The 18,493-nt window shown below is 48.9% G+C and overlaps 1 protein-coding gene across 1 annotated transcript in view; it reads right to left on the bottom strand.

Moving 5' to 3' along the window:
- AR (androgen receptor) overlaps positions 1-18,493 on the bottom strand; it is a 302,814-nt gene that overhangs the window by 66,355 nt on the left and 217,966 nt on the right. The window contains exon 3 of the mRNA XM_060249714.1: positions 8,167-8,283. Coding sequence (XP_060105697.1) covers positions 8,167-8,283 — 117 coding nt within the window. The remainder of the gene's footprint in view (positions 1-8,166; positions 8,284-18,493) is intronic.

Below are 18,493 nucleotides of genomic sequence, written 5' to 3'. Positions count from 1 at the left end.
CTGCCTTGCAGGCTGGGCTCTGTGGCTTTCCCCTCCCCAGGAGCCACCCCCAAATTGCTAGGAATTTCCTAACTTGGAGTTGGCAACCCTGCTTCAGAAAGCCCAGCTTCACTTTGCGTCTCTCATGGGGGGGGGGGGGGCTTGCGAGGCAGGGACAGTAGCACTGGCCTACCTTACAGAGCTGTTGTACAGATTTCAACAAGGAGCCTTATGGGACTGAGGTGCTATCTAATCCATTCTAGCCTTCTGTTTCACACTGGGACAAATCAGATGTGCCCTGGAAGTCCACAAGCCCTATCTAGAGGTGACAGCTCCTTCCCATTACCGGCAACTGGTATTCAGTGGTAAAATGCTCCTGAATACGCAGGTTCTGTTCAGCCAACCTGGACAAGACAGTCCTTGAAACTGCCTTTAAAAAGCCACCTGGGACACAAATCCCAATATTAACAGCATGGATTCACACAGTGCTTTGGGGGGGGGGTGGAAGGCACCCCCCCCCAAAGCCTGAATTCCCAACACCAGGAGCTCCTGCCATCCCAGGGTTTCCCTCCCAGACTATTTAAAAGAGAGCGGGGTTTGGGTGGGTCTAAGGAGGCAGCTCCACATTCATTGCCCTTAAGACTGCCCCTTTTAACTCTCCAAAGGCAAAGGAAGACTACCTTTTAGGTGCTGGAACAAATGTTGAGTCCAGTCAGCTACCCTGAAGACCAAGAAAGGGGGGGGGGGTGGTATCAGCTTTTGTGTTCACACACAGCATGCACAAGAAAACTTACACCCAGAATAAAACTTAGTTGACCTTCAAGGTGCCTGACTGTTGTCAAACTTTGTTCTGCTGCTTCAGACCCCACCTGGATCTACCTTTAGGCGTTGCTTCAAGGTGAGGGGTGCAGTGGTGGAGGGTCAGTTTGAGTTCTGCTGATGCTGCCATCTGCGAGGATTTTCTTTGATCTGTCTTTTTTGTTTTATTTTTGATGACTTCTTTCTTTTCTTTTATTGAATAAGAACATAAGAGAAGCCTTGTTGGATCAGGCCAATGGCCCATCCAGACCAACATTCTGTGCCACACAGTGGCCAAATACACACACACACACACACACACACACAGTGGCTAATAGCCACTGATGGACCTCTGCTCCATATTTCTATCTAACCCCCTCTTGAAGCTGGCTATGCTTGTAGCTGCCACCACCTCCTGTGGCAGTGAATTCCACATGTTGATCACCCTTTGGGTGAAGAAGTACTTCCTTTTATCCATTTTAACCTGATTGCTTAGCACGAGTTCTTGTATTGTGAGAAAGGGAGAAAAGTACTTCTTTCTCTACTTTTTCCATCCCTTACATTATCTTGTAAACCTCTATCATGTCACCCCGCAGTCGACATTTCTCCAAGCTAAAGAGCCCAAAGCGTTAAGAACATAAGAGAAGCCATGTTGGATCAGGCCAATGGCCCATACAGTCCAACACTGTGTCACACAGAGGCCAAAAAAATTATATATAAATATATATATACACACACACACAAACACACACACACACATATATATATACACACTGTGGCTAATGGCCACTGATGGACCTCTGCTCCATATTTTTATCTAACCCCCTCTTGAAGCTGGCTATGCTTGTAGCTGCCACCACCACCTGTGGCAGTGAATTCCACATGTTAATCACCCTTTGGGTGAAGAAGTACTTCCTTATATCTGTTTTAACCTGACTGTTTAGCAATTTCATTGAATGCCCTCAAGTTCTTGTATTGTGAGAAAGGGAGAAAAGTACTTCTTTCTCTACTTTCTCCATCCCATGCATTATCTTGTAAACCTTTCTTCATAGGGAAAGTTTTAACCTTTCTTCATAGGGAAAGTGTTCCAACCCTTTAATCATTCTAGTTGCCCTTTTCTGCACTTTTTCCAATGCTATAATATCCTTTTTGAGGTGCGGTGACCAGAATTGCACACAGTATTCCCAATGAGACCGCACTATCGATTTATATAGGGGCATTATGATACTGGCTGATTTGTTTTCAATTCCCTTCCTAATAATTCCCAGCATGGCGTTGGTCTTTTTTATTGCAATCGCACACTGTCTTGACATTTTCAATGAGTTATCTACCATGACCCCAAGATCTCTCTCTTGGTCAGTCTCTGCCAGTTCACACCCCATCAGCTTGTATTTGTAGTTGGGATTCTTGGCCCCAATGTGCATTACTTTGCACTTGGCCACATTGAACCGCATCTGCCACATTGATGCCCACTCACCCAGCCTCAACAGATCCCTTTGGAGTTCCTCACAATCCTCTCTGGTTCTCACCACCCTGAACAATTTAGTGTCATCTGCAAACGTGGCCACTTCACTGCTCACTCCCAACTCCAAATCATTAATGAACAAGTTAAAGAGCATGGGAACCATTACTGAGGCCTGCGGCACCCCACTGCTTAACGTCCTCCACTGCGAAGATTGCCCATTTATACTCACTTTCTGCTTCCTATTAATTAGCCAGTTTTTGACCCACAAGAGGACCTGTCCTTTTACTCCATGACTCTCGAGCTTCCTAAGGAGCCTTTGATGAGGAACTTTATCAAAAGCTTTTTGGAAGTCAAGGTAAACAACATCTATTGGGTCTCCTTTGTCCACATGTTTGTTCACCCCCTCAAAGAAATGAGGCAAGACTGACTGGCCTGTAATTTCCCGGATCTCCTCTGGAACCCTTTTAAAAGATGGGGGTGACATTTGCTACCTTCCAGTCCTCAGGAACGGAGGCAGATTTCAATGAAAGATTACATATTTTTGTCAGAAGATCCACAAGTTCAAGTTTGTGTTCTTTCAGAACTTTGGATGTATGCCATCCGGACCTGGTGACTTATTAGTTTTTAAGTCATCTATCAGTTGTAGGACCTCCTCTCTTGTAACCTCAATCTGACTCGGGTCTTTCAACACCCCTTCCAAAATTAGTGGTTCTGGAGCGGGCAAACACTTCTCATCTTCCACAGTGAAGACGGAGGCAAAAAATGCATTCAGCTTCTCAGCCATTTCCCTATCCTCCTTCAGTAATCCTTTTACCCCTTGGTCATCCAAGGGCCCCACTGCCTCCCTGGCTGGTTTCCTGCTTCTAATATATTTGAAGAAATTTTTATTGTTGGTCTTTATGCTTTTTGCAATATGCTCCTCATAGTCCCTTTTTGCCTGCCTCATCACAGTCTTGCATTTGATTTGCCACAGCCTGTGTTCCCTTTTATTAATCTCACTTGGACTAGCTTTCCACCGCTTAAAGGAGTCCTTCTTACCTTTTACAGCTTCCATTACTTTGTTTGTTAACCATGCAGGCCTTTTCTGTGATGCTGTCTTTACTTTTGTTGTAAGCAGTCGGGGGAGAGTGGTGCTTTACCAAAAGAAGACCGTACATTTTTAGAGATAATAAATAAAGGAAGGGGTTGAGGATGTGGAGAGAAGGGTAATTGGTGCACATGGCTGAGTTTTAACAAAGGAAGCAAGAGGTGCAACTGTTCTGCGTGGCAGAGACTGCCAATGGCTTCTCCCACCAGATGCCACCTGATTCCTCATGCCAACCAGCCCCTGTTGTTCTCCGCCTGATAAGGATCAAGGCACTTCCTTGCCAGGATCTGGTAAATCTTTGAGCGTCAATATTTATGCACTAGAACAAAAGCCCTTAGCAGGCTTGTAATTATCCTTCTGTGGGTGGGATTCACCTGCACTGCTCACATTCCAGGACAGAAAACTCCTATTTAAGGTCTCAACTGCTGGGGAAGCAACACCAAGCAAATGTCCTGCCCGGATGGAGGAGATGGGGCTGGCAAACCTGACCCAGCATCGCCAGAGGCAGAGCACGGGGCACATTTCAGCGCATTGTCTGTTTGTTGCTGGGAGCCAATGCACAAACTAATAAATGAGTGGGAGCCCCTCAATTACAGCTTGTGGGGGAAGCTCATCTCCCTCCTCCAGCTCTCCTTTAGTAAGGGAAGGAAGGTGAGCCAATTAGTCAGACTTCGCAGCGACTGAGCTGGGCTGACAGGGGAAGGGGGAGAGGGCAGGGAGTCACTGGAACTGGCAGAGAAAGAGAGAAAAGAGGAACCCGGGCAGCAACAGGGGAGTGGCTCCCTTTGTGCTGCAGACCTCTGAAGGAAGAGGCCTCGTTGAAAGAGCTGCCCCTCCGCGAAGCCACCTCAAGCTCTGGCATGCGACACGGAGGAGCCCTCATTAGAGCTGGCGATGAAAAAGGAAACAGAGGATGGCCTCATCAGGGTCCATTTTCTGGCTTCTAAAGAGCTTCCTGGCTGGGAAAGGAAGACCAAAGTCTGGGCAACCAACTGCTTTGGAATGTGGTTGCCACCCTCCAGGTGGAGGCCTGGAGATCTCCCAGAATTATAACTGATTTCCCAGCTGCAGAGACGAGTTTCCCTGGAACTCTACATGACAATATGCCAGGATTGCCAACTCCTGGAGGGAAGGGGTTGCCAACTCTGGGTGGGGAATTCCTGGAGACTCTGCTTGTGTGTGTGAGGGAACTCAGTGGGATCAGCAGTTCTGGTGAGCCAGAGAAGAAATGCCCCACCAGAGAACCCAGAATGCCAGGAAAGTGTAAGGCGGCCCTGGTTTCCCTGTTGCTCCTCATGCCCTTCCCAGCTCAATTCTTCCATTCGGGTCTCCCCAGCTGGGCTGTGCCTGCCCCCCAATTTTTTGGTCGGTGGGGGCAGGTAGAAAGAAAAGGAGTTCTGTCTCTGTTCTGTGGATTGTGTAATTATTTCATTAATCTTTTTAAAAACCTCATCTTTATGGCTCTCTTTCTACGGGGAATCAGAAACCACCGCTGTACAAAGAGGGACTGCAAAATCTCTGTAGGGGCACTTCAATTAAAGACCACGTTGCACTTTCCATCATTTGCTCAGACCCGGGGAATTCTGGTCAGTCTTAAAATTGCCTTTCTGTCCAAGTTTGGGATGCAGATGATTTGGAGTTGCTGCCTTTTCCCACCTGTCCTTACACCAGGAATAAATCCAAGCAAGGCCCTGCTGCGTGTCTGAGATCAATCCGGCTTAGGTAAAGGCAGCTTTGTGCTGATATGTTGGGGGTTCATCGAAACCTTACTGCAGGCACTCCGGAGCAGCCTGGAATGCCATGGCAGCCCCCTGGAGGAGTTCCTACAGACCCTGGCTGCAAGCCAGTCTACTTCCTGCACTGTGGCTGCAGCCACAAATGCTGACTCAGAAGAAGAAAGAATTTTTCTCCTTTCATCTCTCCCTGTTTCCCCTGTTCTGCCACTGACTGAAGAATCCCTTCTGGGAAATGTAGTTTCCAGAGCTTCATTTCCCAATATGCACTGGGGTGCTTCAGCTGATGAGGGAACAGGTGAGGTGCCAGGACGAGGACTCTGCCAACCTCCTGCCAAGCTAGCCAGCGTGGCGCCACCAATCAGCACAGAAGCAGGTAATTTGGCAACGGGGTGGGGGGAGGCAGAACCCTTCTCTGGCTGGCTGGCTGGCTGGCTGGCTCATGTGCTGTCTGAGCCAGAGATGGTTTCTCTGGGGTTTGGAGAAGCAAACAGTGCCTACTTAACATGTTTATATAGGGCTTAAGGAGGATAACAGAATAAAGACTGGGTGGAACACAGGAAGCTGAAAACACCAAACTGTTCAAAGAGCCAGCAGAAGCCGTACAAACACCACCTGAAATAGAGTCCTGCCCTTAAGGGCCAGCAGACTACAGAAGCAATCAAGGGTTGCCAGCCTCCAGGTGGGACCTGGGGATCCCCCAGAATTACAGCTCACCCCCAAACTAGAGAGATCAGTTGGCCTGGAGAAAAGGGATGCTTTGGAGGGTGGACTCTGTGGCACTGTAGCCCTCTGAGGTCCCTGCCATCCCCAGGCTCCACCCCCAAATCTCCAGGAGTTTCCCAACCTGGATCTGGCAACCCTTACTGGTGGTGAGAGGAGACCCTAAATGCAGATATCTCCATTCCCACGCATGTCTGATGAAGGGAGCTCTGACACTTGGAAGCTGATGCCCTGAAGGTCTTGCAGGTCTCTTATGGTGCTGCAGAATTCAAAAGGAACTATGAAAAAAAGCAGGGCCTTTGTCTCCCCCAGTTCTTCCACAGAGCTGGAGCAACTACACAGGAAGCAATGGCAGGCATGCTCAGCACATGAAGGGCAAACTTCAGTGGCATCATTAAAACCCATAAATGTATCAAAGAGCTCCAGCAGGCTGGTTCTTCCAGCTAAGCTACTTTTAGACAATTTCCCCAATCCTTTGCAGGCCTCAGAGGCCTACTGCTCTAGTAGACTAAAGGGCACTGGGCACACAGGAAGGACTAGGGGGCAGTGCCCTGGTTTTGTATGCAACAGGTCCCAGATCTCTGACATCTCCAGGTAAATGTCTCCAGGGAACAGGGCTGGGAAAGGTCTCTCTGCCAAAGAACTGAGGCACCCCTGGCTAGTCAGAGAAGACAAGAGACACGGAAAAGTAGTCTAAAGTAGGGCTGTGTACTCAGTATAAACCAAGCTGGGAAAAGATGGCCAATAAATACAGTCATTGCTATTTCCTATGCTGTGGGCTGCCTTCAGAACCAACAAGTTATTTGGACAAAACTGGCCATATATTGACTCTGCCCCAAAACTGCCACTTCAGTCAGGACATTCAAGCTTCTCAAAGGAAGGGATCTTTATATTAATTCTGAATGTGGTCTCAGAGTGGACCTGGGATCTGGGAGAACTCCTCCACTTGCAGCTGCTGGAATGGCCTTGGGTCAGTCATAGCTCTTGCAGGAGTTGTTCTTGAAAGAGCAGCTGCTGTAAGAGCTCTCTCAACCCCACGCACCTCACAGGGTGTCTGTTGTGGGGGGGGGGGGGGGAGGAAAAGGAGATTGTGACCGCTCTGAGACTCTGAAATTCAGAGTATAGGGTGGGATATAAATCCAATATCTTCTTCTTAAAAATGCCCCACAGTGGGGCCATAAACAGGTGGAGAGATGTTTCTATAAGCACAGGGGAACCTCAGTGTTAGCAGAAAAATCAGAACAGTTTTCAAACTTTTTTTAAACCCCCCCCCCCAATAAACAAACTAGAGGTGCACTGTGTGTGTACTTGCATAGACATCACAACTCAAACAAAAAGATGCCGACAGATCTTGTGGGGATGAGAGCTGGCATTATAAGCAGGCATTTTTTAAATGGTAAGATCAGACCAGGGTGAGGGAGAAAGAAAGAGTGACTGGAGGAGGGCCCCCTGATGGAGGCAGGGTGGAGAAAGGAGGAGAGGGTGGCAGCAGTGAGAGCAAAGTGGAGGGGAGAGAGAGAAAGAGTGTGTGTGTGGGGGGGGGAATGGAGGTGAAGGGGCAGAGAGGGGGGGTAGGTGAGATTGGATTGTCCCTCTCCCACAGTTTCCTGCAGGCCTGCCCTTTGCAGCTGCCCTCCAGGGCTGTTGGGAATGGCTGCCCAGGGCAGGCAAAGCATCTCCCCTCCTCTCTGTTGCCCCCTAAGGGTTCCTATGGATGCTCTGGGGCCTGAGCTGTCCTGCAGGTGCTGTTATTTCATTTCGGCCTGCATCTCTCTTCCCTTCTTCAAGGCTGTGGATGGAAGCTAGGTGCTTGGATTCTCAGGGGAACTCGAGATCTGTGATGGGGGGGGAGGCTGAGAGGGATGAAGCAATTCTCCAGGGAGTTCGTTGACTGGATCTCATCATCACCTGATGTGCATGGCCAGAAACTATCATGTGGACTATGGCCTGGATTACTAAAGGCAAAGTGAGATTTTCATGGCCTATAGGTCGCAACGATTGTTTGCAATTACTAGAGACGAAGACCACACTGAACTGAGGTCTTCCTACCGAACCTAAAGTTTGTGCTGCTTAACATAGTTCTTTTGACTGCTAGGTAGTTGGAGCTAGATTTGTTATTGATTTCAGAGTAACGTGTTGGAAATATTTTTTAATTAATATTTCGTTAAAAAAACCCTTATTAATTATTTTTTAGAACAGCAGTCTGGTTCTTGTGTGCTTTTGCCCTGGGAGCCCACAAAGGTTCTTTGACAAGGGCTCCAGCACCAACGGAGACAACATCGAGCAGCCTGCCCAATGACGGCCTTCTCCAGCTGCAGGACACCTCAAGAGCAAAAACGCTTCCCCAAAAGAAGCCAAGCTTGCCGGTGCCGCACTTTTACCTCCAAGTGTCATCCCTGCTTCATAGCATTTCCGAAGACGGCAGGAAGGGCAGTTTTTCCTTCTGAACTTGTCAATGGTGCAGTCATTGCGGCTGGCACAGAGGTACTTCTGTTTACCTTTTTTAAAAAAAGAGAGGAAACAATGAGTGGGCAACAATCGGCCTTGTGTTGCTAGAACCGCCTGCAGTCAAGAGGAAAGACAGGGCATAAATATTTCAATTACTAAATAAATACAAGCTGCAGAAACATTCCTATTCTTGTAGCAAAGGTCATAAACACTTTGAAATAATACAAATATTCCACCAGATTCTGTGTTTAAAGCAAAATCCTTTGATTCAAAACAAGTAAATTTGATCCAAAGCAAGTAAATTTGCTTATATCTCTTCTGCATTTCCCTGTTTCTGCTGCTGATGGGACAGGGCAAAGATGGAGAGCGGACCACCATGTGGAAATCCAGGAGATGGCAGCTGAGCCTCCCTGGAGGGCCATGTTTTATCACGAGACTCCTGCGTGATCGCTGTGTAGCCCCTTCTGTGCCAGACTCCAGGACACGCTCCCCAGACTGAGGAAGAGGCAGAGAACATTCTAGGGTGAGATATGGAGGGTCAGAAGACCCCCCACCAGACCCGGGTCTCCTAAAAACTGCCCCTGAAGGCTTAGATCCAGATGCTGCTGCCAATGGGTCAGACCCCAGGGCAGCCACTCCCCCGCCTTGAATGTCCAGACCTCAGGTATCTGTAGCTGAGTGGTATTAAAGAGCCAGGCAGGCACAGCCCATGCTCCAGCTACTGAACTAGATTATTGCCTACATTCCCAGAGTGCTTTGCAGAATAGGGATCAATCAAGCCCTGGCCAGATGACACCGAAGAACAGGTGAGGCCTCTTGTTCTCCAGGATCTTCAAGTCCTGGGCACAATGGAGAGCCTGGCTTGTTCAGCCATTCTGCAGGGCTAGCGTGCTTCTCTGCTCTCTGAGCTGGGCTCGGTTTCCTCTTTAGAAGCTTGGAGCTGACCTCCAGCTACTCGGACTGACCCCTTGCTTTGAAGGAGTCCGTGGAACAGAACGCCTCAGCTTGGTTATTATCACACCCCATATTGGGGGGGGGCACACACATCACACCTGCTCTGCATCCACTCCACTGGCTGCCACCCAGATTCAGTGCCAGGGACTCTCACACAAGGCCCTGCAGGGTTTTGGACCCTGATAAATACAGGACCACTCCTCTTCCTGTGTCCTGTCACAACAGCTTGGCTCACCTGTTCAGGGCCTTTTGTGGGAAGGCTAAGGAGGCTCCCATGATCCAAATGAAATAGTTCAGGAAAGCTTTAAAGAAAGGTAATAAGGCTGTATTTAATTTCATTATTTAATTTATTTAATTTCATGTAGCCATGAAATTAAAAGACATTTGCTCCTTGGGAGAACAGCTATGGTGAACCTGGGTAGTATAATAAAAAGTAGAGACATCACCCTGCCAACAAAAGTCCGTATAGTTAAAGTGATGGTATTCCCAGTAGTAATGTATGGCTGTGAGAGCTGGACCATAAGGAAGGCCGAGCGCAGAAGAATAGATGCTTCTGAGATGTGCTGCTGGAGAAGACTCTTGAGAGTCCCTTGGACTGCAAGAAGATCAAATCAGTGAGTCTTAAGGGAAATCAACCCAGACTGTTCACTGGAAGGTCAGATGCTGAAACAAGCTCAAATACTTTAGCCACCAAATGAGAAGGGAGTGCTCACTGGATAAGATCCTGATGCTGGGAAAAACAAGGCAAAAGAAGAGGAGATGGCTGGACAGCGTTAGTGATGTAACAAACAAGAATTTGAGTGGACTTCGGAGGATGGTGGAAGGCAGGAGGGCCTGGCGTGACTTGGTCCATGGGGTCGCAAAGAGTCGGACTCGACTGTGCGACTGCACAATAACAATAAGGCTGTACTGTAACAGAATAGATCAAAATGGGTAGCCATGTCTGTAGTAGTAGAAAAGAGCCAGAGTCTAACCAAAGACTAACCAAATTTGAAGCAGGGGAGGAGCTTTGCTGAGTCACGGCTCACTCTTCAGATACTTCTTCAAATACCAAAAGTATCTGAAGAAGTGAGCACTGACTCACAGAAGCTCCTCCCCTGCCACAAATTTGGTTAGTCTTCAAGGTACTACCAGACGCTTGCTCTCTTCTACTGTAACTGCACTGTTCATGAAGGCGCTTTATAAGGGAAAAGAGACTGTGCTCACAAAGTATCACCAACTCACTGCATGTTTTATCCTCGTGTCACTTCATTGTTTCCTACTGATGTAGTGTTTGTCTTCATCAGTGCTTTTTTTGTAGCAGGACCTGCTTTGCATATTAGGCCACACACCCCTGATGCAGCCAATCCTCCAGGAGCTTACAGGGCTTTTCTTACAGGGCCTACTGTAAGCTCCAGGAGGATTGGCTACATCAGGGGTGTGTGGCCTAATATGCAAAGGAGTTCCTGCTACAAATACACACACACAAAACACCCTGGTCTTCATTATACCCGCATTCTGTATTGTGCCTTATACACTGTGCTCATTCAGATTTTGGTAATTCTAGTCTTAATGCATTACTTATTAAAAAGGACTGGGGCTGCATGGGGGGCTCTGGCGGGTCGGATGAAACCTCGCTTCAAGTTCTTATCGAGGAACTTCCACAGTTCCACCTTTTCCGCCCACCCCTTTGAGTACAGTTTGGCCTTAGGTAAGGTTTGCCTGGGGATCAGTTCGATGGCGCAGTCCGTGTCCCTATGGGGCGGTAGTTCATCGGCCCCCTGTTCGCTGAACACCCCCCTCAAGTCTCTATAAGCTTTGGGGATCGCCTGGACCTCCTCCATTGTCAAGCAGACCTCCTCATTTCAGGTGGGGGACTGGGACCCCACTCTTTAGTCCAGTGATGGGCTTTACATCTTGGGTAATTGAATTCTATTGTCTGGTCCCCTCAACCAACCTACTCCCAAAACCACATCGTAGGAGGAGGAGGGAGCAATTACAAAGGCCTCCTGGTCCCAGTGGTCTTTGATGCCCACTGGCACTAACTGAATCTCTAACACGCAGGGTTCCCCCCTCATCACGAACCCATCCATCTATTCAAACAGATGTGCAAAGCCATCGTGGGAAGCCCCAATGCATCCACCAGTTTAGGGGTGATTATGTCTCTGGTGCAGCCAAAGTCAATCAGGGCTTTCACTTGCATGAACCTCTTGAGTTTGCTGTTTAGCAAAATTACTGGTACAAAATACAACGACCCCGTTACTCTCACCCTGAGTGGTGCCGGTTCATCTGCGGCGACCTGCTAGCTGGCACCATTTAGAGCAGGTTGTTGTCAAGATCGACTAATAACGACTTAAGACGGGGGGATCATGGCCTAAGCAATAGGCCCTGTTAAAATCATAATGGATCCACTGCTGCTGATGTTTTACCTTAGTTACTTCCCTTCCCCCTTTTCTTATTTTGATTTGGAACTGGTGTGCAGGAACTAGTCGGCGCCTTCTCAGGGCCTGAGGTGGGAGGAAGCCTTGCATAACAATTCAAGGGCATTTGCTGGATATCGTCTGAGAAAGTATCTAGTAGTTATGTGTGAATGTTCCCTCCTGTAACCACCCCCCCCCCGTAGGAATGTTTTTGAAGTGTATCTTAAAACCCATGTATCAATCTATTGGTTTAATTCTTAGCAAGCTAGAGGCTTGTGCCAGAGTACCGGTTATCAATAAATGGGAACTTAGTATCAACTTTGACTCAATCTTGAATCCGTCGACTTGACAGTCGTCCTCGTTTCCCAATGGCTCGTCAGCCCAGGACATCTCACTCAGCTCATCCGTGACGATGGTGTCATCGTCCGCCACCGAGCTCGCACCTGTGCTGCTCTTCGCCGCTTCCTTAGGGCTTCTTTGGAGTTGGAGTGCTCGTTTTAGAGGCGCTCAAAGGTGGTCAAGGGGGGTTCGGACAGCTGCTAGCCAGGTGGTTCGGATCCCCACACCTGAAATATTTGCGGGTCCCCATGGCCTTTCTGCTGGCTCCCCACCCCGGGGTTTCTTCGCCTCCATCTTCCCTCCGGATTTTGGGTCACAACTCGACTTATTGCTTTGATGTTGGCATTGCATGGCCACTCTCTACATGTTCGTCTCCACCTCCCCCGCCAGCTGGATCCATCCCACCAGGGTGGTTGGTCTGGCCTGCTACAGGGCTCGATCCAAGATGCTCGCGTTCAGCCCGCGGGTGAAGTGCTCGATCTTCATCAACTCACTCCACCCCCTCACCTTAGCCGCGTTGGTACGGAACTCAGCCGCGTACTCCCAAATTGCCTTGGAGCCCTGCTGCATGTCCCTCAGAGCAGCCAGGGCATGGGTCTCCTGCAGTGGGTCTTCGTACTGGGCCAGCAGAACTTGTAGGAAGGTGGCTACAAAGTCCAGCTCCAGGCTCATGGCTTCATACAGGCTTACATACCACCTCTTCGCAGCTCCCTTCAATTTCGACCCCAGATAGTCCACACAACTGAATTCATTAGGGAAGGTGTTCCCCCAGTAGTGCATGTAACGATTCGCCTGGATCGTGAAATACTCCACCTCCTCGGGATCCCCATCGAAGGTGGCGTCCAGCTCTCTCCCATGTCCCTCTTCTCGCGGAACTGGGGGTGCCGCCGGTTGTGGTTGCAGTGGCGCTGTCGGAGGTCTAGCTGTGAGCGGTTGTGGGGCTCCCAGGACTCGGTCGATTTGCCTGTTGAACTCTCCAGCCATCATGGTGGTCATCGCCTGCATTTCGTCCCGCAATCCCTTGGCGACCTCTTTGCAGATCATCGCTCGGAATTCATGAGCCATCTCGTCTTCCTCCTCTCTCGGGCCTGGTGCTTCGGTGTTCCCAAGTCCTGCACCCAGAGGAGTTGGCCTCCGCGGCGCCCTCTTCTTCTCCGGGTCGGGGGTTCTCACCCACCTCATTGGCCATCTTTATCTTGCGCATGTGCCTGGTTAGGATGGCTTCTCGGCGCACCAGGGCCTCATCCATCGTGGTGGTGGAAGTACGTGGCTGCCACTGCTGTGGGGTGACCAATAGTTGTTGGATGTGGAGAGGGGAACTCAGTCCAGCTACCCTCCAAGCGTCCAGCATGTGCCATGGTGGGGTTGGTGCTCTCGCCCCTTCTTCAGGTTCGGGAAGTTCAGTGCTTACTGGAATCCTTTCAGCCATTCGGCTAGAAAGTTGCCAGGGTGGTTAAACGTCTTGAGGATTACTCTCAAAATGTCAAGCATGCAGGTTCATTGATGAGTCGAAGTTGATACAAAGACTACGTTTATTGATAGACCGATACTTTGGTAACAGGTTCTTGAGAGTAATGCTGAACACACATTGATACAATACTTTTAAGGCCTACTTCAAAGGGATTCCAAGGGATGGGGTTGTGGGGTAGCATTCACACATAAACTATCATAAATGTCTACATTCCCATAGCGTTATCTGGACTGTGTCCTTGCTTTCCCCAGATGTCTCTTACTCCCTTACAGGAATGTATGGGAAGGTGCTGATTACTTGGTTTCAGTTCTCACTACTTCTAATTATAAGTCATAAAGCAAGACGGGGGAAAGGTAAAGAATAACAAGCTATCAAAGTTGGATCCTCCATGATACTTCACAGATCAGGTTAGGCAGGACCCTTCAACAATCAATTATCAATGGAATTTCACCATGCTTGACAATGGCTAGTCTCCAGCATACAGTAAGCCTTATTTTTGGATTCTTCCATTGTAAAATGCCACTGCTATTTACACTCTATCATGCTTCTGGAACTGAATTCTTTGACCCTGATTGATTGAATGACGTGATCCTGCTGAACATTCATGAACATTCTAGCAGTTCTGGGAATGAAGCTTCCAGTGACAGACGGTTCACAATACAGACCTGGTAAAACAGTTCATTTGCCTGCAGTTAAACCTCCACATAGCCTGGAAAGCAGAGGAGGCCAAAGGTCTCGTTTTCCGGCCTGCCAGGCCATGGGGATGGCAGCAAACAGATGTATTTTTCTGGCAGCCCCCTGTGCCCTCAGACTCCTGCTGCCCGGAGACTTTCACCTGCAGGTCCCCAACAGGACTTTGAGCCTCAGTGGCAGGTTGTGACAATATTGCAAGAAGCCTGGCTGATAAAGCCAGCAGTGTTTGCTCACAGGAGGACTCCACATTAAATAGAGTTGCTGAAGAGGTTTCTGGGGTTTGACCCTTTCACTTCACGTCTATTGCAAGCTGCTAGTGAAGGGTTAGCTGGGCTAGAGTGGACCAAACATGCCTCCTAACAGGAGGGGGCTTTAATGGAGGCTCTTTCTGAGCATCTTTAGACCTTTCCAGAATTGGAATAAACCCCACCAAGGGTTCTGCTCCCCAGCCTGGATCACCCAGGGCAGCCCGATCATGTCAGATCTGATAAGCTGCAGCACATGCTTTTTATCTGAATCCAGTAAGGCATACAGAACTAGTGTCTGGAGTCAGCGAAGGGGTGGATAGGCCTCATATAAACTGAGGCTTAATCCAGACCAGACAGAAGTGATGCTGCTGGGGGCAAAGCAAATCCAGGAGTCGGGGTGCAGCCTGTGGTGGATAGAGCAGCCCTTTCCTTGAACAGGGCCACCTGCTCTGGGTGAGGAAATACCTGGAGATTTTGGGGGTGGAGCCTGGGGGGAGGGGGGGGGCTTGGGGAGAGAGAGAGAGAGCGCTCTGCCTGCTAGTGAAGCAGGAGGCAAGATTAGTTGGCATGCGGGACACAGCCTTCTCCCCTGTGGCCCCAAAGACCTGGAACTCCTGTCTCTGAACACTCTCTCCCCCCCCCCCCATTTATGGCCTCCTGGGGACAGGTGAAAAGAGTTCTTTTCTCAAAGGGGGCGGGAGTGGTAAGCCTTTGCCCATAACTGGGCTCTTTTCTTCCCAGACTTCAAAATGTTTTTATTCTGTTTTGCTTTTATTGCTATTCAGTTCTTCAATCTTTGTAGCTCTTTTTAAAATTCTACATGTTAATCAATGTATTGTTTTAAACTTCTTATTGTAAGCCACCTGGAGTGATTTTAAATGTCATGGATGAATAACTAACAAATAGTCCAAAAAATGAAGAGGAAGTCATGGTTTTAAAATAAGCACTAGCTTCTCTAGCCACACCTGCATGACAAATGCAAATGGCATGACACCTAAAAAGCCTCCTTGAACTAAAACTGCCACCAGGCGCTGGTCAGTCTTTGGCCAGCAATGGGCAGCCAGTGGAAATGAAAAGCCTGTTTATCATCGTTCTTAAACTGTCAGCATTTCTCAACATTTCCTTCTGCAGCAACAATTTGTTCCTAGAGCACCTGTAGAAAACAAAAACGAGACATGGAACTTGCCCTTAGTAAAGCAACAGGCAGAAAGAAGGAATGCTCATGGAAGTTGTTTAAAAATGCAAGGGCAAAGAAGGGAATTACACCAATAGATGGAGCCAGATAGGTTTCCGTGTCAATGCAAGAGAGCTGCTTGTGGAAGTGGAGAAGGCAGGCAAGAAGGAGAGAAGGGGCAGCGAACGGATAAAGGCATTTTCATGTGAACAGCAATGCAGGATATACCAGCCAATCTTAAGAATTCAAATCTGAAGGAGGAAGGCTGAGAGAAAGAGGCAGAAAGGCCAGCCACAGATCACTGGAGATGAAAAACCTGGAAAACCACAAAAAAACTGGGAGAAGTCTTCTTTCTTTCAACTCCCGCCCTCCCCCCCCCCCCCCCGGCTTCTTTCAGCTTTCTTCTCCCAATGGAATAAAATGGACATTTGTTTTATATAAGGGCTGGGGGGGAGGAGAAGGCTCCTATAAAATATGATCCCTATTGCAATGAGTGAAATGAATTGGAAGACAAGACTTCATTTATATGTAACGTATTTACTCAAAAGGAAGGATAAGACAACCATCCTAAAAATGTTATGCACCAAATAACCCCAAGTCAAACTAACCAACCAACCCAAACACACACACACATACACAACCCACCCACATTCAACTATCATGTGTAGACAAACACCAATTCTTGTGCAATCAGGAAGTTTTCTGCTTCAGGCTCAATAAATCAAAGTCAATTCCTTATACAAAGTTCATTTATATCCAAACCATGATGAGTCTAACAGATGTGACACCCCACAAAAGCAAGGTTTCCCTCGCCCCTGGCGGGGGTCTGGAAACCCCAGCAGCAACACAGTTATGTTGAATGGGACTTCCCCATATCTGAAACCCAGGAGGACTAAACAGGGGTAGAAGTGTAAAGCTGCAATGGTCTTGGGTACTAGCCATTCATGGGCAGAATTTTCTACTGCATCCCAATGGCTCAGGGGATTGGTTCCTTGGTGTCCTCATCATGTTTTTGCTTCTTGTAAGGTAAGTTACATCCGCAGACAAGTTCCCCAAGGCTATGCAGAGCTCTGTCCAACAAGACTTTCTAGGACCACAGGGGATCTTTGGGTCTGAGGTCACAAGAGGCACAGGAGGAACCCACTTCCCTCTCACACCACAGTTGTCCTAGATCCCATCCTGGTGTGCCCTACGTGACAGGGCAGCTGGAGTGCAGCAGGGAGGAGATGTGTTTCAGTGGCCTCCTCTGTGCCACCAATATCAACAGAAAGGACCTTTTATGCACTCTCAACTTGGCTCTCTTGTCTCCAGTCAACCACCTGGCCCACTGGGATCACCAGCTGCTTTGGCCAGAGGGCAACTTTGACAAAGAAGGGAGGCTGTTGATGGGTTAAGACCTCATGAGCTTCTCCTCAAAGAGACCTGGACCCAGGGACACCACTGGAGCTCACCTGCAGGCTTCTGCTGAGGCCAGAGGGGACCACTCAGGAGACTAGGCCTGGCCTGGGGCTCTAGTCCATGGGTCCCCAGCCTTTATGTGCCTGCAGGCACCTTTGGAATTCAGACACAATGAGGCGAGTGCTGCCACAGGAAGGTGAAGCCAGCCACAAAATGGCTGCCGCAGCTTACATTTAGTCACACAATGACGATCTCTGTGCTGTAACCGCAGCTGCTGCAAAATCCACATCGCAAATCAAATCTCCGATGGCCAACCAAAAGCCTTGCTGGGCAAAAACTATAGCTGACCTCCCTCTCTCCCTGAAAACATGGCCAGCACAGCAGCAGCAAAGGTGTTGGTGGGAGGCATGGTGCTTACAGGTGCCATTCTGGGACTCCTGCCTTAGTCGTCGCTCCACGCTTTCCTGCCAGCCATGAGGTAGCCTCTGGGACCACTCCTGATTCCTGCAGCTACATGCAAGTCCTCAAGAGGAGCTCCTTGCAGACAGCTGCCAGCCAGCCACTGGGGTGCCCCTAACCACAACTTCCCCTCCCCTACCTTCGGCCTCCTCTGAGCCTCCCGGCTCCACACTGCTGCGCTCTTTGGCCAGCGCTGCTAACTTCCATTGGCAAAAGTCATATCAACAACGTGTAATCAAGGTCTTGTACAAAAATCATTATAAGGTCTTTGTCTTTTAATAATGCTCTTGCACTCTCAGGATGCATAGTGTGAAGTTATGAAGCTGGCCAGAAAAACAACCATGCATGTGTTTTTTTAAAACAACCCTGGTAATTGCCCTTATTAGAACTGGCTTCTAACACCCAAGACCCTTGGCGGCCAGGAAAAGGAACATAATGAGCTTTGAGTGCATTAATGTGATATTTCACCAAGTTCTTTTAACACAACCGGCTCCCAGTAGCGCCTCTCATATCCCCCCTCCCCACCTGGAACTACTCTCGTTTGTTCCCATTATCAGCTTTAAGGGTACTTGTTTGATTTGGGGAGGGGGGGCTGGCAAAAAGGGCATGATTGGATGAAGGGGAGAAAACGAAGCCCTCATAGGGCCTTCCGGGGGATCTGGCATTCACTGAAACAGAGAGCTGGAAGGAATCCTAACCAGCCTCCAGGCTGGAGAGCTCTTGCTATTATGACTGATCTCCGAGCAACAGAGACCAGTTCCCCTGGAGAAAATGGCTGCTTTGGAAGGTGGACTCTCTGGCATTATACCCCACTCAAGTCCCTCCCCTTTTCCAAACCCCGCCCTCCTCAGACTCAACACCCAAAATCTCCAGGTATTTCCCAACCGAGAGCTGGAGACCATAGATCTAGTCCAACCCCCTCCACAATGAAGGGAATTCTCACCCACCTCCCACCCTGCTCCCCCAGTGACCCTTGCTCTATGCCCAGAAGAAAGCAAAAAAAAAAAAAAAAGAACATATGAAGCTGCCTCCTTGGTCCATCAAAGTCAGTATTGTCTTCTCAGACTGGCAGCGGCTCTCCAGGGTCTCAAGCTGAGGTTTTTCACACCTATTTGCCTGGGCCCA

The sequence above is a fragment of the Heteronotia binoei genome, chromosome 11 (genome assembly GCF_032191835.1).
Source record: "Heteronotia binoei isolate CCM8104 ecotype False Entrance Well chromosome 11, APGP_CSIRO_Hbin_v1, whole genome shotgun sequence".
NCBI classification, from domain to species: domain Eukaryota; kingdom Metazoa; phylum Chordata; class Lepidosauria; order Squamata; family Gekkonidae; genus Heteronotia; species Heteronotia binoei.
Note: the sequence above shows the minus strand (reverse complement) of the source record. Positions and strands in the feature narration are given on the sequence as shown.